The sequence below is a fragment of the Gopherus evgoodei genome, chromosome 23, assembly GCF_007399415.2.
Source record: "Gopherus evgoodei ecotype Sinaloan lineage chromosome 23, rGopEvg1_v1.p, whole genome shotgun sequence".
Lineage (NCBI taxonomy): Eukaryota > Metazoa > Chordata > Testudines > Testudinidae > Gopherus > Gopherus evgoodei.
This window is the reverse complement of record NC_044344.1, coordinates 15,137,550-15,159,659: the sequence shown is the minus strand read 5'-3', so window position 1 is coordinate 15,159,659 and position 22,110 is coordinate 15,137,550. Positions and strand designations below refer to the sequence as shown.

Below are 22,110 nucleotides of genomic sequence, written 5' to 3'. Positions count from 1 at the left end.
ACAATTCAAGAGGGATGTTGATAGATTGGAAGGGGTTCAGAGAAGAGCCATGAGAATGATTGAAGGATTAGAAAACCTGCCTTGTAGTAACAGACTCAAGGGATATGTCTACACATCGATTAAATACCCTCGGATGGCCTGGGTCAGCTGACTTGGACTCATGGGGATCAGGTTATGGGGCTGTTTAATTGTGATGTAGATGTTTGGGCTTGGACCAGAGCCTGAACTTTGAGACCTTGCAAGGGAGGAGGGGCCCAGTGCCAGGGCTCCAGCCTGAGCCTGCATACCTACACTGCAATGTTTAGCCCCACAGCCTGAGCCAACTGACTCAGGCCAGCCGCAGCCATGCCACAGATCTTTTATTTACCCGAAGAACTCAATCTATTTAGCTTAACAAAGAGCAGGCTACCAGGTGACTTGATTTCAGTTTGTAAATATCTACATGGGGAACAAATATTTAATAAGGGGTTCTTCAATGTAGCAGAGGAAGGTCTAACACAATCCAGTGGCTGGAAGTTGAAGCTAGATAGATTCAGACTGGAAATAAGGTGTAAATGTTTAACAGGGAGGGTAATTAACCATTGGAACAATTTCCCAAGGGTTGTGGTGGATTCACTGTCACTGGCAATTTTAAAGTCAAGACTAGATTTTTTCTGAAAGATCTGCTCTGGGAATTATTCTCGCAAAGTTCTGAGGCCTGTGTTATACAGGAAGTCAGACAAGATGATCACAGCGCTCCTTTCTGGCCCTGGGATCTATGAATCTGTGTGTCTCCACCTATGTGCCTGCGGGATCCAGCCCGAAGCAGGGTCTGTGTTTGTTATGTATCTGTGCAGTGCCTGGTATCGTGGGGTGCTGATCCTTGATTGAGGTCTAGTTCCCTAATATATAAACAACAATAACTTGGATCTGAACAGTGCCACAAGGACTGAAAGCTAAGTCCAAGGGTCATGGCAGCTGGCAGTGTATTGAGTGAGGGGAAAGGAGGAGGCAGGGACAGATGTTGGGAGTGGTTTATTTAACATATTGATCTCAGTTTTAAAGATTTATTTATAAATGTCCAAGTTGATTCCAGAGATCATTAGCAGATCAACTCCTAGAGCGCCTTGAGGAAATGCATGTATGATGGTTGCCAGCTAGGCTGACAGACCAAGGATTGAACTGGGGATCTCTAGAACTAAAGCCTGAGGTGCTACAGGTGGAGCAAAAAAGCCATGCTCACTAAATGGAGTGGTAACAGACTCTTATCCTCTGTGGATTGGGCACAGAGAGGGACACAGAATGTACACTAACCAGTTACGCAGATGTAAGAGTGCATAGTACATCATGTTACTGACCATAGATCTATGATAGTGCAGAACTAGCAGCTGGATTCTGCTGTCAGTTACATGCTCTGGTAGGATTCGAAATCAGCACTCGGCGGCAGTCACACGCCTCAAGGAAACAAGAACATCACATTCTGGATCACATCCGAGAAGGAGGAAACTCAGCTGCACGTGAAATTGATGTAGTGTGAAACAGACCTGTTCCTTTCTGTCGTTTCAGGTTTTCCCCTTCCCAAGAGGCCAGGCAGAGGGTTTCTGAGAGCAGAATGAGAAGATGGCAATCCCGCCACATGTACCCGGTCCCGATAATCTGCGCCCGTTCACCCGTGAGTCCCTCGCTGCCATAGAGCAGCGGATTGCTGAGGCGGAAGCACTCAACATCAAACGGCAGCATGTGGAAGTGCTTGAGGAAGAAGAGCTGAAGGCCAGCAGCAATTTGGAAGCTGGGAAACCCCTCCCACGCATTTATGGGGACCTGCCTCCAGAACTCATTGGGGTGCCCTTGGAAGACCTAGACCCCTTCTACAGTGATAAAAAGGTACGAAAGTAGGAGCCAGACCCTGCTGAGAAAGGGCTGTGGGACAGACAGTCACCTTCTCAGAGAGATGGGTCCTACCCAAACTGCTCAGGCCAGGGGCTGCCAAGCCCTGGTAACTGTTTATCTGTAAAAGATGGAACAGCCTGAAATGAAACTTTTTAAAAAATTACTTTTGTGAATTGCCAGCGATCCAAAAAATTCATTATTTGCCCAGCTCTCCCCCAAACCCAGAATGGAGCCAAATCCTGCCAATGGCTCTTTGCTGTGGATTAACCCAAAATCCCAGCTCCCAAACAGGGCCAGCTCTAGGTTTTTTGCCTCCTCAAGCAAAAAAAAAAAAGTCCTCCAGGAGCGCAACTGCTGAAGAGAAAAAAAGGCTGCCAGAATGCCAACCTTGAAATTGTGCTGCCCCATGTAGGTGCTTGATTTCCTGGTGCCTAGAGCCGGCCCTGCTCCCAAAACCACAGAGCTTTGGGACATCCAGAATCCAAACCCGGGTCCAAATCCAAAGTTTGCACCATGGCCCCATCTCTAAATGGCAGAATCTGATTTGTGCCTTTTCTGCCACATTTCCACCTTCTGGAGCAGGCAAAGTTGATAGGCATTTGCTCTAGGTCACTCCACATAATCTTCAGGGGCTCTCATGGAATCAGTGCCTGGCACTGGAAATCTAGCTGCTGGGAGCTCCCCCATCACGTGTTCTGAGCCTGCTGCATGCATCTCACCACTGAGCTCCTACAAGGTTGTTTTGAAGCTGCCCATTGGATTGGGGATGCCTCAAAAATGTGAGCAGGGGCACAAGCTGATGCCATGGATGGGGGTAAGAGTCTGAGTAATGACAAGGCTTTGGAAAGAGCTGGTCACAAACTGGAATTTCCCTTCTGCAGGAAATCAAGACATTTACCAAAAATGTTGTTCTGGATCAGAACAAAAAGTCAGAACTTGAAAGTTTTCCATGAACCAAAAATTGCAAAAACAATTTGATTCAGGACCACCAAAACATTCCATTTCAATGGTGTTGAAACTTTTCATTTCATTTTAATTTATATTATATAAACACAACATTAAATATATATAAATATAATATTACAATTATTATTTTACTATTGTATAAATAATCTAAATGAAATAAATAAATAGGACACCTTTGAAACAAAATATTGACTCTTTCACATCAAAATTTTTGTTAAAACCAACACATTCCCACAACACATTAGAATGTTGACAAAACTACATTTTTCAGTGGAAAACTGTTATGTCAACATTTTTTCAACTCGCTCTACGTTTGGATGAGCCCTTGTACGTCTGGCTACCTCTCCAAGGCTTCACCAACCATCCATCCATGTAACAGTGATGGGGTCACTGAATGAGCTAATTTAACTATAAACTTCCATCTGTGCCAGCACATAATACTTTTAATCAGTTCTAGATTATCATATGGCACCTCTAGAATGGAACTTTTGCCCCCCACATAACATCTCATCCCACCATGGAGAAGGTGCAGGCTGGGTAACTCCTCCGTTCTCCAGTATTGCCAGACAGACTTTCAAAGATCATGAGTCAGGACCATTCAGCTTTTCCTGCTACCCCTGCTCTGTCCATGCTATCTTGAAAAGAACCACCACTCTCACAGCACTTTCAACTCTTTCCCCATGTCCTTGCACTCACAGAAACATGGCACCCCCACCCCCAGCTGACACAGCCCTGTCAACTGTGCACAATCATGGTGTTTTTCATTATTACACATCTCACACCTCCAATCATTCCCAAGGGAGCAGGTGAGACATTGGACTCTTCTTCTCCCATTTCCGCTGGTTCCAGATCTTTTATGCTGACCTCCGGCTCCTTTCCTTTGCAATGTAAGCATTCTCCAGATTCCCTATTCTCAGAGTCTCTGCTCTGCTGTCAGCTTGAACTCTTCGACTACTGCCTCATCTCTGTAATTCTCTTCAACTTTAAACTCAAAAACCATGGCAACTAATTGTTGTCTTGAGCGTCTCTCCCACAAAATGATTTCCACACACTTCACGCCATTGAAACATTGTAGCTAATGCTTCTCTTGACCTTGTCTTGGCCATATCTTAACGTTGTCCTCCTTCCCTTGACTGTGTCTGTTTGTCTTTAGATAGCAAACTTGGGCAGGGATCTACCTTCTTTTCGGATTAGAAAGCACATCTTGGGCACAACTGGAAATAAATAATGTTATCAATTTTTCCTTTGTTTGGCTGCAGAGTATTCTGGCATACAAGGCAGAGCCGTGGCTATTTATTCATCAAGACTCTTTTGCAGAACACTGCAGAATGCAACAAAACCCCCAAACCATTCCCCCGATTCCTTCCCAAGTCCCACTCTTGGCATGGGGTGTGTGCTGTGTGCCGCACTCCCAATTTTTCTAAGACATTTTAGCCAGAACATGAGCTAGAGATGTTTTGAGGCTCTAACTTATGCCAAAGTCCAGGCAGGCCCCTAGACAGACTGAAAATATTTGAAGTCCTAAGTTGCTAGACTTTCAAAAAATGTGATTCAGGACTGAAAAAAATCATGAGATTTAAAAAATATATACTAAATCTGGGGTCTTTTTCGTTGCCGTCTGGTTTTTGAGCATTTTGGGGTGCATTTGTGTCATATTTTCAAGCTTTTCTCTGCAGCCATGAGGGCTAGATTCTCCCATGACTGTCTTCAGGAGCTGAGGAGTGAAGTAAAACATCAAATATTGTGAGAGTCACGATAAAATCATGGTGAATATCATCAGCTTTTCCCCACCTAAAGGAAACTGCCCATTTGTCCATCACTTGCTCAATACTACATCTTGTATAAAGGCCTGTTCCACATGCGATCAAATCCATAGGGCTGGTGTAGTTTCTGAGTTTCTCATAGAGCTGTAGGATAGTTCTGCTGTTTGCTTGTGGGTGTTCTTAGTGATGCTGAGTGAACTGGACTTTCTGGACACGGTCCCTTGCATTCAGAATATTTTCTGAAGAGTCCAAGGAATTTTTAATTAATTCTATAGAGAGGAGAATTCCCTTAGTTTGGCATGGTTTGGTACGTTCTCTATGTTCTGTGGCACATTCTCCAGCACCCATCACAGCATGTTCTCTGAGCCATCTCTTAAGCCATAGCATCTTGTTTTAGTAAGTTCCCTTAACTGATTTGTGTGGCATATGGTGTGGCTAGTTTCTTTGCATTTCTCGGTTTTATGACCAGAAGGGAAGAAACAGCAGGAGTGAGGCTGATTTGTAATGTGTCTGACCCAGGATAAAATCAAGAAACTCTGGAAAAGTTTATGGGAGACCTCCTGAAATATCCGACTGGATCTCCACAGCAAAGGAATTTAGATCTGCTTTGAAGAAGCAACCACACTTTTAGCCGCATCTCCAAATGGATCCTCTAAATTGTGACAGGAAATAGCAGCTAACAGTGAATGGTGCAATATTTACACCATCTCCTGAAAATAAGGCAGAATTGTTCTTATATATAGTTTTTGTCAGCAATTGACTCCCATCTTGCTGAGTGACTTCAGTGCATCATGGGAGATGAAGTCCGACTAGGAAGCCTGGCTTATAGGGCAGAATTGGGGTATGAAGCACCTGGACTACAACTCCCATGAAGCATTGTGGCAAATTTTGGATATTAACTTTTCAGTTTCTGTATGCTTGGTTTTTTAGAAAAAAGTCAAAATTTTCCACTGAAGTGGACACTTGTTATGAAAAAAAAAATCATTTTGTTGAAGACCCAATTTTCCATCTAGAAGCAGTTTAGATGGAAAATGTCTGACCAGCCCTAGCTTTAATTTAGAGCTCTCAGTGTTCTAGGCACTTTACAGATCTATAGTATGTCAGGGCCCTTGTTCCCTGGGAGCTCCCAAGTGTAACAACATCGCACCACATAGACAAAAGATACTGGTGGGAAGACAACTGGGCACAAGGTATTTTTGCCCCTTCCATCTTGTATGATTTTCTCCCAACCCTCTTAATGGTCCACTCAGCCCCTCTGCACAAACACACCCCTAGAACCCCGACCAAGAGTATTCTATCTGTTACCCAAGATCCATAAACCTGGAAATCCTGGACGCTCCATCATCTGAGGCATTGGCACCCTGGCAGCAGGATTATCTGGCTATGTAGACTCTCTCCTCAGGCCCTATGCTACTAGCACTCCTAGCTATCCTCAAGACACCACTGACTTCCTGAGGAAACTACAATCCTTTGGTGATCTTCCAGAAAATGCCATCCTGGCCACTATGGAGGTAGAAGCCCTCTATACCAACATTTCACACAAAGATGGACTACAAGCCATCAAGAACAGTATCTCCGATAAAGTCGCAGCAAACCTGGTGACTGAACTTTGTGACTTTGTCCTCACTCATAACTATTTCACATTTGGGAACAACTTATAAGTTCAGGTCAGCGGCACTGCTATGGGTACTCACATGGCCCCTCAATATGCCAACAGTTTTATGGCTGACTTAGAACAACGCTTCCTCAGCTCTAGTCCCCTAATGTCCCTACTCTACTTGCACTACATTGATAACATCATCATCTGGACCCATGGAAAAGAAACCCTTGAGGAATTCCACCATGATTTCAACAATTTCCATCCCATCATCAACCTCAGCCTGGACCAGTCCACACAAGAGCTCCACTTTCTGAACACTACAGTGCTAATAAGCAATGGTCACATAAACACCACCCTATACCAGAAACTTACTGACCACTATACTTCCCTACATGCCTCCAGCTTTCATCCAGACCACACCGCATGATCCATTGAAGCGGCAGTAGAGCAGCCTAAATGTTGCCAATAGTGGCTTTTTTCCCCCTTTTTCTTCCTTCTTTTTTTCCCGCCGCTTGTGGTGCTTGTACTCACCGGGCAGCACTCTGAGGCTTCGGCAGCACTTCAGCGGCGGGTCCTTCACTCACTCGGAGTCTTTGGCTACACTGAAGGACCCACCGCCGAAGACCCGGAGTGAGTGAAGGTCCCGCTGCTGAAGTACCACCGAAAACCCGGAGTGGCTCGCAGGGCCCAGGGCCTGGAGCAAATTGCCCCACTTGTCCCCCCCCCCCCCCCCCGGGCGGCCCTGGCTCAAATAAATTTGTTAGTCTCTAAGGTGCCACAAGTGCTGCTCGTTCTTTTTGTTGATACAGACTAACACCGCTGCTACTCTGAAACCTGTCAGCAGTGAATGTCTTTTAGGGCTAACCCAGATTGACCCTGGGGATCTCTGCTTCTGGTTTGTAGCTCCAGCCCTGTGAGACTCCAAGAAGCAAAAGAAATGATACATTTTCTTGGTCAGCTATTTTTATTTCCCTTCTTCCAAAATTCAAGCTGATGGGATGAGCCCTTTTTTACATAGCCTCTTCCTGCATGTAAGGGGGCAATTAACAAAGTCTTTGTATTGTAATGTCCCATAATGGCCCATTTAGTTTTGATCAGCCTTCTTGATGAGGAGGAAATGATCTCTCATCGCTGAGTTCACAGTTTCACAGCAAACATTCTTTACAGTGGCAAAGCAAAATGTTAAATATTGCTGCATAGCATGTGCAGGGCCAGCTCTAGATTTTTTGCCACCCCAAGCAAAAAAAACAACCTCTGGGAGTGCAACTGCCTTGGTTTGCTGGTGCCTAGAGCCATCCCTGAGCATGTGGTAAAGAAATTGGAAGTGAGACTGATGCATGCAGCAGCTTACTAGCATTTCAGACAGTCTAAACACTAAACACGTGGTTATAAATCCAGCAATACCCATCTCAACCACACGAAGGGCTAGTCTACATGGTAATGTTAAAGCGCTGCCACTGCACTCTCCCAGCACTCTGAAAGAACCACCTCCATTGGGATGTAGCTACCAGCACTGGGGCACTGTTTACACTGGCACTTTCCAGCGCTAAAACTTGCTGTGCTCAGGGTGTGTTTTTTCACAGCCCTGAGTGAGAAAGTTGCAGCGCTGGAAAGTGCCAGTGTAGACAAGCCCTAACACACAGGAGAAACAGACTGGTTTCCACCAATGAATTTGTCAGTGCTCAGCTGAGGCCTAACGCTTTGGCAAGAGCTGGTGCCTGGCCTGCCAGCATCACAGGCCCTCCTGTCCAGTGGTGGATTATCCAATGGGTCCACGGGGTCTGTGCCCAGGGGCCCCGAAAAAATGGGCACCCCAGCAGAAATATGCCATGGGATAGCAGAAGCCCGGAGCCCTCGCAGAAGCCATGGGGTGGGAAGGGGAAGCCCCAGCACCCGGACCCCAGTTGTAGCCTCAGGGCCCTGGTGGGGGGACAGAGCTTCTCCAGTCTCAGGACCCGCAGTGCAGGGGGGCAGAAAGGAGTGAATGGGGGGTGGGGCTGCGAGGGGGGCAGAATGAGGAGGGACTATGGGCAAAACGGGGCTGGGGCCACAAGGGAAAGGGGTAGAGTGGGGACAGGGCTGTGGGAGAAGGGGCAGAATGGGATGGGGCCATGGGTGGAACAGGGCCAGGCCCCAGGGGAAGGGGCAGAAAGGGGTGGGGCTGTGGGCAGAGCCATCAGTGGAAGGGGAGGAACGGGGGTGGGGCCGCAGGTGGAAGGGGCAGGGAAAAGGTTTCAGCACCGGGGCCCGCCCACTTGCTCTGGCACAGGGCCCCAGGAGATCTTAATCCACCTCTGCTCCTAACGCCCAGCAGGATCCTAACGGCTGTCCCAGTAACCAGCTCCTGCCCTTCACCTTCACACAATGTTCTGCTCCACCAAAAATTAACAGTGAAGATCTGAGACCTGGAGCAGGCTCCTGAGGCTATGACTTTACCCCTTATTCTGCTGCTGCCACTCCAGATTCTACCGCTGCTGGTGTCATCTTCCATAAACTTCCCTATTTACATGCCAGACTTCCATGAATAGCTCAGACAGAAGTTATGGGCTTGCTGAAAAAATTACTGGGCGAGGTTCTCTGGCCTGTGTCCAGCAGGAGGTCAGACTAGAGGGTCATAATGATCCCATCTGGCCTTAAAATCTATGACTAGTTTTTTCTGATATTTGACCAGTTCTGTGAATGATTTTCATGGGTTCTCCTTGCCTGGCACACACTGAGTAGCCTCCAGCACAGTAAGGTGCTACCCACCTGCATCTGGGTTGTAGGAAAACTGACATGCTATTATATTGTCCTTCATGGGAAATAGATGCCCGGGAGGCTAACAAGGTGCACAGATGTCACTGACAGTGGAATTTGATGCACACATTCTTTATTACTGGAGGTGATGAGCAAGACGGAAGGAACCCCAGAGACCACTCAAGACAATCTGCCACCCTAGGCAAAACTTCTGTGTGCAACCCCCCTCTTTGTAGGCACTGGTGTCAGGGGGCACCAAGGGCCACTGCCCCCCCTCACTTTTAAGAACCTGAAGAAAGTGGGAGGGGAGGACACAGGTGCTGCCCTTGGCCTCTCAACCTTCCCTGCCGCCATTATAGAGGAGCATCTGGGCCAAATTTGAGAGAGTGTTGTGGCCAGGAGCACACTACCCGAACGCTGCTCAAAAAATCACTTCTTCCAAAAATCTGCCACCCTGGGCAACTGCTTAGTTTGCTTAAAGCTAGAGTGGCCCCTGAAGAACACAGCTTGACTCTCAGATCCCAGGTTGAGTTTGCAAGGCTGGCAGCTAGAAAAAACAACAACTTTTAATATGTAAACAGCTCATTTGAACTGGCATCATTGAGACATAATAAATGTGGAAACTTCCTCAATATTTTTTATATAAAAACATTTTTCACAGTAGAAGCAGTTTGACATTTGAACTACTCAATACCAGTTAAATTATGCTAATATAGCCCTGCTTAAGCAACAGGCATTACCATTGATTCTCATTAGCATGAGCCAATATTCTTGTTTAAAAAGAGACCAAGTATGAAAAATTTCATCTCTGGAGATCTCAAAAATTATGAACATCCTAAAACAGGGGTCAGCAACCTTTCGGAATTGCTGTGCCGAATCTTCATTTATTCACTCTAATTTAAGGTTTCACATGCCAGTAATACGTTAACATTTTTAGAAGGTCTCTTTCTATAAGGCTATAATATATAACTAAACTACTGTTGTTTGTAAAGTAAATAAGGTTTTTAAAAAGTTTAAGAAGCTTAATTTAAAATTAAATTAAAATGCAGAGCCCCCCAGACCAGTGGCCAGGACCCAGGCAGTGCGAGTGCCACTGAAAATCAGCTTGCATGCCTCCTTCAGCTCCTGTGCCATAGGTTGCCTATCCCAGTCCTAAAACATGAAGCTATTGTGGAAACTTGATTTTTACATGACTTATAGATGACACCACTAGAATCCATGTTAACAATCAGTTGAAGCTAAAGCTATACGCCGATCATTCAGATATCCACCAACATCTAGCATTCTATCTTAAGGTTTTATCCTTCTGCTTATCACCTAGGATCTGAGCACCATCCAGTGAAATGTATTAGCAATAGCATAGTCCATAGTGAGATTCATGGAGCTGTTGATGTAATTTTAGACATAAAATCTCTGCTTAGGATAGCCTTATGTTTTTGTTTGATTGGCTTGTGTGTGTGTTGTGAGAAGGGAATAATGAATCTTCCTTCTCTCTTTTTCAGACATTCATCGTCCTAAACAAAGGAAAAGCAATCTTCCGGTTCAGCACAACCCCGGCCCTATACATGCTGGGACCCTTCAATCCCCTCAGGAGGGGTGCCATCAAAGTGCTTATACATTCATATCCTTTCATAAATTAAACAGTAGTAAGTCACTAGGCCCAGATAAGATTCACCCAAGAGTTCTGAAGGAACTCAGATATGAAATTGCAGAACTACTAACTGTGGTATGTAACCTATCACTTAAATCAGCTCCTGTACCAGATGACTGGAGAGTAGCTAACGTGACACCATCCATCCAGGATTGCCTCGATCCTGGCAATTACAGGCCGGTAAGCCTAGACTTCAGTACCAGGCAAACTGGTTGAACCTATAGTAAAGAACAAAATTGTCAGACACATAGATTTACATAATTTGTGGGAAAAGTCAACATGGTTTTTGTAAAGGGAAATCATGCCTCACCAATCTACTAGAATTATTTGAGGGGTGAAGGACATAAATCCACACCGTGTAGAGGTCAAGCATAGGCATTTATTACACACAGCGCTGGCAGAGTGTCACCTGGCTTATTAGGCTCAGAGACATTGTCAAACAATGGATTACAATAGAATATATAGATTTTCCATGGGTGGGGGAAAGTGACGGGGTAGGCAGTTCCACACCCTGGGATAGGTTTTGCAGCAAGATAAGATAGCACATTAGCCAATGGTTAAAAGGTTACATAAAGTCTCTGCCCATGATCTCAAGTTAACATTTAATTAATACTTTGATAAAATGTTATTAGTACAAAATATATATGTTGAATTCTGATTTGGGGTCCCTTGGAATGGAGCAACTCCTTTGATTGTCCAATGGGTACATTCCTAAGGGTTAAAGCAAAGAAACAGTGAAAGTATATGGCAATAAAGATTGTCCTCTTTATGTTTTAAGATAGGCACTGGTCCTTGGGAAGGGAGGTGGGAGGCTGCCATATCTTATATTGACATGTGCCAACTTTTCATAAACTCAAGGTTGGATCTGTGGGAAGAACGTTCCCTACAGAAGAGACTGACACAATAGGAACAGGGATCTTTTGTTCAGTTTGAAACTCTGAATAAGACACAATTATTTAGTTCTTAGCTCCCATATCTGGCAATTTGCTGACCAGGCCTATTTTAGCAAAACAAGATTATCTGTTTACCCAGCTTTCTCTTAGCTAATCACTATTTGCTAGGCCTCTGGTCTCTTGACCAAACTCTGGACTTTGGGTCTGAGAAAGAACTGGCACAATCCATATACCAGGTTGTTATATAAAATGCACACGGATTTTAACCCTTAAGGGGGGTCAACAATCATGTGGGAAAGGAGGATCCAGTAGATATAATGTACTTAGATTTTCAGAAAGCCTTTGACAAAGTCCCTCACCAAAGGCTCTTAAGCGAAGTAAGCTGTCATGGGATAAGAGGGAAGGTCCTCTCATACATTAGTAACTGGTTAAAAGATAGGAAACAAATATATGTTCAGTTTTCAGAATGGAGAGAGGTAAATAGCGGTGTCCCCCAGGGGTCTGTACTAGGACTAGTCTGTAGCACAGCGAGACTCGCCAGTGAGGCGCCTCTTGCTGGTCATCTTGGGAATTAGCTCAACTCCGGCTCCAGAGCTCCCTCTGCTGGCTGGTGTCTCGCCTATCTCAGGCTCCGTGTCCCTCCCGGACCCCAGTGTTCCTTTACCTCTGGGTTCTGCCCCAGTAGTACCTCCACGCTGTGGATCTCCCCTCCCAGGGGAACCCCCGACCCTCTAAGCCCACCTTGCCTCAGTGGCTACTGCCAGTCATCATCTAGCCTCCGTTCACTGGGACAGACTGCAGTCTGTAATGGCCACTCATCATTGGCAAGGGGGTTGGACCACATGCCTCTGCCTAATCCCAGGCTACACCTCTTTAGCCCCAGTACCTGCCTTGGGCCTTTAACAAGGTCTGCAGCCTGCGGGTTTACCAGGCTGATCTCCCAGCTCCCTTTGCCCTTCCCTGGCACTGCTCCACTTCAAGTACCTTGCTCCCAGGCAGCCAGGCTCTTCCCACTCCAGGGATAGAATGGGACTTCTGTCTATTGGCCTCACAGCCCTTTTATCCAGGCCAGCTGTGGCCTGATTAAGCCAACCACACTTGGGCCAACTACCTCGCCAGCCTCCCTCAGCTGTTCTTAATCCTTGTACTTTGGAGTGGGGCATAAAAACATAAGAATATAAGAATGGCTATACCGGGTCAGAACAAAGGTCCATCTAGCCCAGTATCTGTCTTCCAACAGTGGCCAGTGTCAGGTGCCCCAGAGGGAGTGAGCCTAACAGGCAATGATCAAGTGATCTCTCTCCTGCCATCCATCTCCATCCTCTGGTGAACAGAGGCTAGGGACACCATTCCTTACCCTTCCTGGCTAATAGCCATTTATGGACTAAGCCACCATGAATTTATCCAGTACCGTTTTAAACATTGTTATAGTCCCAGCCTTCACAACTCCTCAGGTAAGGAGTTCCACAAGTTGACTGTGCGCTGTGTGAAGCAGAAATTCCTTTTATTTGTTTTAAACCTGCTTCCTATTAATTTCATTTGGTGACCCCTAGTTCTTGTATTATGGGACTAAGTAAATAACTTTTCCTTATCCACTTTCTCCACTTCACTCATGATTTTATATACCTCTATCATATGCCTCCTTAGTCTCCTCTTTTCCAAGCTGAAGAGTCCTAGCCTCCTTAATCTTTCCTCATATGGGACTCTCTCCAAACCCCTAATCATTTTAGTTGCCCTTTTCTGAACCTTTTCTAGTGCCAGTATATCTTTTTTGAGGTGAGAAGACCACATCTGTACACAGTATTCGAGATACTATGGATTTATATAAGGGCAATAATATATTCTCAGTCTTATTCTCTATCCCCTTTTTAATGATTCCTAACATCCTGTTTGCTTTTTTGACTGCCTCTGCGCACTGTGTGGACATCTTCAGAGAACTATCGATGATGACTCCAAGATATTTTTCCTGACTCGTTGTAGCTAAATTAGTCCCCATCATATTGTATGTATAGTTGGGGTTATTTTTCCCAGTGTGCATTACTTTATATTTATCCACATTAAATGTCATTTGTCATTTTGTTGCCCAATCACTTAGTTTTGTGAGATCTTTTTGAAGTTCTTCACAATCTGCTTTGGTCTTAACTATCTTGAATAGTTTAACTTTGCCACCTCACTGTTTACCCCTTTCTCCAGATCATTTATGACTAAATTGAATAGGATTGGTCCTAGGACTGACCCTTGGGGAACACCACTAGTTACCCCTCTCCATTCTGAGAATTTACCATTAATTCCTACCCTTTGTTCCCTGTCTTTTAACCAGTTCTCAATCCATTAAAGTACCTTCCCTTTTATCCCATGACAGCTTAATTTACGTAAGAGCCTTTGGTGAGGGACCTTGTCAAAGGCTTTCTGGAAATCTAAGTACACTATGTCCACTGGATCCCCCTTGTCCACATGTTTGTTGACCCCTTTAAAGAACTCTAATATATTAGTAAGAGACGATTTCCCTTTACAGAAACCATGTTGAGTATTGCTCAACAGTTTATGTTTTTCTATGTGTCTGACAATTTTATTCTTAACTATTGTTTCGACTAATTTAACCAATACTGATGTTAGACTTGCCGGTCTGTAATTACCGGGATCACCTCTAGAGCCCTTTTTAAATATTGGCGTTACATTAGCTAACTTCCAGTCATTGGGTGCCGAAGCCAATTTAAAAGACAGGTTACAAACCATAGTTAATAGTTCTGCAACTTCACTTTTGAGTTCTTTCAGAACTCTTGGGTGAATGCCAAGACAGGCAGAGAGGTATGTTGATGAGGCTTTCCGGGACACTGTAGAATTGTCCCACCTCCAGTGAGACAGCCCCTGCGCTGTTGAGGAGGATGAAAGACCCAGGGAAGCAGAACAGTCAATGGGAGCAGAGAGAAACCTTCCCATAGTGGGGACCCTCCTTCCAGATGGAGCTGGGATTGCCTCTCGCACTGTTACTTCTCCGGGGGAGGGAACTCCAGTTGCTAGGAAAAGGCAGGTGTTAGTAATGGGAGATTCGATCATTAGAAACATAGATAGCTGGGTTTGTGATGACAGGGAGAACCGTATGGTGACTTGCCTGCCTGGTGCGAAGGTTGTGGATCTCTCGAGGCATCTAGACAGACTTATATGCAGTGCTGGGAAGGAGCCGGTGGGCATGGTACATGTAGGTACCAATGACATAGGGAAGGGTAGGAGAGATGTCCTGGAGGCCAAATTTAGGCTGCTAGGGAAGAGACTGAAATCCAGGAGCTCTATGGTGGCATTCTCAGAAATGCTCCCAGCTCCACGCGCAGGGCCAGGTAGGCAGGCAGAGCTTCAGAGTCTCAATGCGTGGATAAGACGATGGTGTAGAGAGGAGGGGTTTACGTTCATTAGGAACTGGGGAAACTTTTGGGATGAGGGGAGCCTATACAGGAGAGATGAGCTCCACCTAAACCAAAGGGGAACCAGACTGCTGGCACTAAACATCAAAAAGGGTGTAGAGCAGTTTTTAAACTAGGAGATGGGGGAAAGCCGATTGCTACAGAGGAGCATGTGGATCGGACACAGACTTCTCTTAGGGGAGAGTCTGATGATAGGGAATCTCCAGGTTATAGTCAGGAACAGAGGACAAAATAGGATAATGTAAGGGTCAGATCAGATGATAAACAATCACATAAAAAAGAATCTGACACTTCAGAAAATGGCAGACAAATAAACAGGGACAAGTTTTTAAAGTGCTTGTACACAAGTGCTAGAAGTCTAAATAATAAGCTGGGTGAACTAGAGTGCCTTGTGATAAAGAAGGATATTGATATAATAGGCATCACAGAAACCTGGTGGACTGAGAGCAATCAATGGGACACAATCATTCTGGGGTACAAAATATATCGGAAGGACAGAACAGGTGATGCAGGGGGAGGAGTGGCACTATATGTGAAAGAAAATGTAGATTCAAATGAAGTAAAAATCTTAAGCGAATCCACATGTTCTGTAGAATCGCTATGGATAGAAATTTCATGCTCTAATAAAAATATAACTTTAGGGATCTATTATCGACCACCTGACCAGGACAGTAATAGTGATGATGAAATGCTAAGGGAAATTAGATATGCTATCAGAATTAAGAACCCAATAATAGTGGGGGATTTCAATTATCCCCATATTGACTGGAAACATTTCACTTCAGGATGAAATGCAGAGATAAAATTTCTTGATACTTTAAATGGCTGCTTCATAGAGCAGCTGGTATGGGAATCCACAAGGGGAGAGGCAACTCTAGATTTAATCCTGAGTGGAGCGCAGGAGCTGGTCCAACAGGTACCTGTAGCAGGACCGCTTGCAAATAGTGACCATAATGCAATAGCATTCAACATCCCTGTGGGGGGAAGAACACCTCAACAGCCCAACACTGTGGCATTTAATTTCAAAAGAGAGAACTATACAAAAATGAGTGGGTTAGTTAAATAAAAGTTAAAAGGTACAGTGACTGAAGTGGAATCCCTGCAAATTGCATGGGCCCTTTTTAAAGACACCATAATAGAGGCCCAACTTCAATGTATACCCCAAATTAAGAAACACAGTAAAAGAACTAAAAAAGAACCACCGTGGCTTAACAACCATGTAAAAGAAGCAGTGAGAGATAAAAAGACTTCCTTTAAAAAGTGGAAGTCAGATCCTAGTGAGGCAAATAGAAAGGAGCATAAACACTGCCAAATTAAGTGCAAGAGTGTAATAAGAAAAGCCAAAAAGGAGTTTGAAGAACGGCTAGCCAAACACTCCAAAGGTAATAACAAAATGTTTTTTAAGTACAACAGAAGCAGGAAGCCTGCTTACACAACCAGTGGGGCCCCTTGACAATCGAAATACAAAAGGAGCGCTTAAAGACGATAAAGTCATTGCGGAGAAACTAAATGGATTCTTTGCTTCAGTCTCCACGGCTGAGGATGTTAGGGAAATTCCTGAACCTGAGCTGGCTTTTGTAGGTGACAAATCTGAGGAACTGTAACAGATTGAAGTGTCACTAGAGGAGATTTTGGAATTAATTGATAAACTCAACATAAACAAGTCTATTCAGTATATTCATAAATGATCTGGAAAAAGGGGTAAACAGTGAGGTGGCAAAATTTGCAGATGATACAAAACTACTCAACTATAGAACAGCTTCCATATGAAGAGACATTAAAAAGACTGGGACTTTTCAGCTAGGAAAAGAGACGACTAAGGGAGGATATGATTGAGGTCTATAAAATCATGACTGGTGTGGAGAAAGTAAATAAGGAAGTGTTATTTACTCCTTCTCATAACACAAGATCTAGGGGTCACCAAATAAAATGAATAGGCAGCAGGTTTAACACAAACAGAAGGAAGTATTTCTTCACACAATGCACAGTCAGCCTGTGGAACTCTTTGCCAGAGGATGTTGTGAAGGCCAAGACTATAACAAGGTTCAAAAAAGAACTAGATAAGTTCCTGGATGGTAGGTCCATCAATGGCTATTAGCCAGGTTGGGCAGGGATGATGTCCTTAGCCTCCGTTTGCCAGAAGTTGCAAATGGGCAACAGGGGGTGGATCACTTGATGATTGGGGGCTGGAGCACATGGCTTATGAGGAGAGGCTGAGGTAACTGGGATTGTTTAGACTGCAGAAGAGAAGAGTGAAGCAGGATTTGAAAGCAGCTTTCAATTGCCTGAAGGGGGTTTCCAAAAAGGATGGAGCTCGGCTGTTCCCAGTGGTGGCAAATGACAGAACAAGGAACAATGGTCTCAAATTGCAGTGGGGGAGTGTAGGGGACTTGACCTCCTGCAGGATGGTGGGGCACCACACCGCCTCGCTACATCCTCTTTGCTGGGTTGGGGAATACCCAGTCTATTGCCCAGACCTTGAGGCAGGGCCTGGCCAGCAGTACAAGATAAGTCCAGGCCCTGGGTCAGGGCGGGCAGCAAACAAAGAGACAGGAGCTCAGGCCCTCAGGCAGGGACTGAGCAAATAGTTCAATATAAACCCAGACCCTGGCTTAGAGTGACCTGGGGAAGGAGGAGACTGCCACCCATGAGGCAGGCCCACCCACTCCACTGCCTCCCAGCCCGGGGCCCTAGCAGCAGCACAAGACCCGCTCCTGTGTCAGTGGGGATCCTGGCCGCAACACACTGTCATTGGCTCTGACAGTGCTGCAGCCAGACTAGGTTTAGCTGCCCCCTTGGCTACTTCCAGACTCCCCCTCGTATGGTACCTGGGTCTGGGTGGTGTCCTCAGAGGGTTCCAGCACTATGGATTCCTCTGGGTAGCTAGCGAGGGGTAGTCTTGGCAGCTCCTCTGGGTAGCTGATGACAGGTAAGCTTGGCGGCTCCTCCAGGCACTAGTCAGCCTTAGTCATTGGCTGGTCTGGCCAGTCCTTGGGTTGGCCGCAGATCGCTGGGGTCTCCCAAGCTGGAGCCAGGCCATAGGCATCTGGCCTCTCCGGTGGCTGCCGACTAACTGAACTATGCATTTGGGCTTTTATACATCCTGTCTTGCGCCTTGACCTCTGGGGAGCAGGCACGATCCACTGGCTCTGCCCACTTTGGTGTCTGGGGGGGTTCTTCCCCCAGCAGGGTGGTGGGGCACCACCAGCCTGAGGTTGATGTTCCTTTACTTGTGGTTAAGTACAGGCCACCCAGTTTTCACAAGTTGAGGCACCCATTGACATTGGCTGTCTCTGTTCTTGGTAGCCCAGCTTCAGGCACCTAGTCAGCTCCTGAGGGGCATCCAGCAGTGAGGCCCCCCAGTGTCCGTGATCACTATAGTCCAGCTAAAGTAGAGTGGGGAGAGATTCTTGGAGTGAAGCCCTGGGCAGAAAGCCTTTCCAGGAGAGTGCTTTAGGGTGGGTTTTGAAAGAGAGAGAGGTTGCTTGGGGGACCAGAAGCACTGCTCCAAACATGGAACAGTGTGAACCAGGGAACAAAACTGAGAGAGAGACAGAAACCACTGGAGAAGCAAGAGGAGGAGAAACCGAGGTGTGCTCAAGGGTTGGAGGGGGCTGGGGAGCAGGAGAAACTGAGAATAGAGCTGTTGGTGGGGTTGCAGGTTTGAAGATGGAGGAGTAAGAGACAGGAAGCCAGAGTCCCAAGAGCGTGAGGTAGGGCTGGGGAGTGGTGAGTAATTCAGCCAGAGCCACAAGCAATGATTTAGATTGTCCATGGCAGTAAGGGCAGGATGTGAGTAGGAAAATTATACTGATTGGGGCAAGAGATGATGAGCTGCCAGAGAGGGATTTTAGCAGTGTGGAGGGTGAGGGGAGGTGATGTGAGAGAGGAGGAAGTGGCAGGAGTCACTTGGGTCAGAGTCAGAGCTAACACCATCTCTTAGGTCCAGGAGATGTAGAGGATGGAGAAGGGAGGTGGTGGGAAGAAGCCAGGAGGGAAGATACAGAGCTCAGGTTTGCAAAGAGTGAGTGTGAGCAGATGGTGGGACATCTAAAAGGAGGTGTCGGTTCCAGATGCAGGACTGGACAGAAAAGGAGGAGCTGGGTGGAGAGATGGATTTGGAATCCCTGCTACAGAGGGATAGCTGGGGGAATTAGGTCACCCAAGCAAGGAGAAGGAACAGGGAGAGGGTCGCCCGCAGATAGGCAGAGGGGAAAGGACAAGGAACAATGGAAGGAGATACCAAGGGCATGTCTATATTAGAAATACTGCCCTATACTGTGATAGTGCTGTAGCATGGACACTATGCCGACGGGAGGGGTTTGCCTGTCACTGTAGTTCATCCGCCTCCCTGAGAAGTGGTAGCTAGGGCGAAGGAAGAGTTCTTCCATCGGTCAAGTGTTGTCTGTACTTGGATCTAGGATGGCTTAACTACATTTCATACCTCTGAGCGACATAGCTGGAGAGACCTAAGCTTTAGGGGGAGCCCAGGCCTGGGATGTGAAAGGAGCATTGGAAGAGAACCAGGAGAGGCCAAGGAAGGAGAGAGTGACCGAGAGCATCAGAAGCCACAGAGACACTGAGAGATGGGGAACAGGCCACAAGGCCCAGCCAGGAAGGGGAGCAGAGATGGTGCAGGGGTAGGAAGGGAGCTCTAGGAGCAAGGCCAGATTTCCCATTAGGCACAGTGCCTAGGGCCGCCGGCATTCTAAGGGTGCCTAAAAATTCAATTTTTGCCTCTCCCGGGTCCTGGCAGGGGGCAGTGCTGGCTGAGGGGGAGACAGCACCACATAGCCCTGCTGGAGCGCTCCTCGCTTAACCTGGTGGACACGGTCACCTCCCAGCAGGGCCAGTGAATGTGGCCAGGGGGCAGGACCAGGGCCGGCTCTGGCTTTTTTTGCTGCCCCAAGCAAAAAAAAAAAAGGGGGGGGCAGGGCCACTGTAGCAAAGTGGGAGGAGGGAGGAGAACATGGCGAGGCTGGAGCGGCAAGGGTAGGGGAACAACACAAAAATGGTGTGGCTGGAGCAGGAAAGCTGGGGGGGAACACGGCGCGGCTGAAGCAGCAAAGGGAGGGGGGAACATGGCACGGCTGGAGTGGCAAAGGGAGGGGGAAACACGGCGTGAATGGAGCAGCAAAGCGGGGGGGGAACAACACAAAAATGGCGCGGCTGGAGCGGCAAAGTGGGAAGGAACACAGCGCGGCGGGGGAGAACACGGCGTGGCTGGAGCAGCAAAGCAGGGGGGGAACAACACAAAAACGGAGTGGCTGGAGCGACAAAGGGGGGAAACATGGCACGGCAGGGGTGAACACGGCGTGGCTGGAGCAACAAAGTGGGGGGGGCGAGGGGAGAAACAACTGTGTGGCCAGCAAAGCAGGGGAAAACAAAACAAATAACCCTACAGGGCACCCGGAGCAGCCAAAACAACAGCAAAAAAGCGGCTGTGCCGCCCTAGGTTTGGGCCGAATGCCGCCGCATAGAATCTGCCACCCCAAGCACGAGCTTGCTCAGCTGGTGCCCGGAGCCGGCCCTGGGCAGGACACAGGAGAGTGGGTCTCTGGAGGGGCTTGTGGGGGGGCTCTGGGCAGTGATGGGATGGAGGACGGTGGGCAGTGGTGAGTTTGACAGTGGGCAGTGGGGATGCTGGGCAGTGGGGAGTGGAGAAGGTTTGTGTGTTTCAGGGTGTTTGGCAGTGGGGGGGGGTCTGTGGGCAGAGGGGCGCTGGGTGGTGGGGTGCCTAAAAGTTAAAAGTGGAGGCTTAGAGCTCCGAGCCGCTGCGAGCACTGGGGCCACCCCTCAGCTCCCGGCCACCACAGGGGGCCACCCCACAGCTCCTGGTCACCACAGTCGGTAGGGGGCTTGGAACTGCGAGATGCAGGTGGCAGGGGACCCTGGAGCTCTGAGCCCCTGCAAGTGGTGCAGGGGAACTTGGAGCCAGGGCCCACGCAGCTGCCCAGCCACCATGAGCGGCATGGAGACCCTGCCTAGGGGCACACAAGGTATAAATCTGGCCTTGCCTAGGAGGGAGTCCAGCTGCCAGGGGGTGCAGTGTGTACTAAGAGCTGAAGGGTCAGGGGAAGGAGGAGCTCGGACGAGGGAGGTTAGAGCAGTGAGGGCAGCAGGGAGCACAAAGAGAATATGAACAGAGAAGTGTTCACCTGCTCTGGCCAGGAGAGTCAGAGAGTTTTAAGGCCAGAAGGGACCACCATGATCACCCAGTCTGACCTCCCAGGCAACCCAGCAGTAGGAATTCATTCCTGCTTCGAGTCAAATAGCTGTAGCTGAACCCAAGCATCTCTTTAAGGGGCCCATTAGTGCCTGTGGTGAGGGCTTGTCTCAGCTGCCTGAAGGGCCCAATACCCAGAAGTGGGGAGAATCAGAGATATGCAGGGTTCTGGGCCAGTGGAGACATAGGTGGGGGCAGGTTGCGAGGGAGAGAGGTGGGGGACCAAAGGGAAGATCCTGTTTGCAAAGTGGCTAGAGGTCGGGGGGGGTAGAGGAGGGCTGAGGGATGCAGGGAAGGACTGGGGCTCAGCGCAGGCTGTGCTGTGCTCAGTTTCCAGGCTGTGGCTGGATGCAGAGAAGTGACCATAGCGAAAGGGGACATTGGTGGAATAGTTTAAGCTTTCTCCATCTCTGTGTCATTCTGAAAGGAATAACAAACGCCAGGCATCTTTTCTGGGAGCCACACTCCAGGGCTGGGGTGGAGGGAAATGCTGCATGTGCTCTTACCGCTGCGCCCTGCCTTGGCAAGGACTCGGGGAGGAGGGGAGCCTGTGATGCGCCAGAGAGATTTTCCTTGACCTGGTGGTAAATTATTCAGCATGTTTATCATGATCACCATTTTGACCAACTGTGTGTTCATGGCAATGAGCGACCCGCCACCCTGGGCCAAGAACGTGGAGTAAGTTGGTTTCCTCCCATCGCTGCTTGGCCTCCTGACGGCACTGGAGAGGGTGGCCCCTTCACTATGTGGCTGCTCCTTACAGAGATCTGTCATGCTTATCAGACAGGGGCCTGAGGGAAAGGTGTGGAGGGGCCTTGGGAAATGGGCATGTGTAGTTTGGAGACCACCAGACTGAGCTGTTGCCATGTTTGCGATCTCAAAACCCAAGTTTGTGTCCAGCTCTAGACTTTGCAACCACAGGCACATTCCTGAACAGCCTCCCACCACTACTCACTGCGGCTCAGCTACAGGACAGACAGGGCTTCG

The 22,110-nt window shown here is 47.5% G+C and overlaps 1 protein-coding gene across 3 annotated transcripts in view; it reads left to right on the top strand.

The window, feature by feature from the left end:
• Nucleotides 1-22,110, top strand: part of SCN4A (sodium voltage-gated channel alpha subunit 4) — a 176,736-nt gene that overhangs the window by 57,406 nt on the left and 97,220 nt on the right. For all 3 annotated transcript variants that reach the window (XM_030541361.1, XM_030541362.1, XM_030541363.1), the window contains exons 2-4: nt 1,546-1,863; nt 10,437-10,555; nt 21,712-21,801. In XM_030541361.1, coding sequence (XP_030397221.1) covers nt 1,600-1,863; nt 10,437-10,555; nt 21,712-21,801 — 473 coding nt within the window. In that variant the 5' untranslated portion in view covers nt 1,546-1,599. The remainder of the gene's footprint in view (nt 1-1,545; nt 1,864-10,436; nt 10,556-21,711; nt 21,802-22,110) is intronic.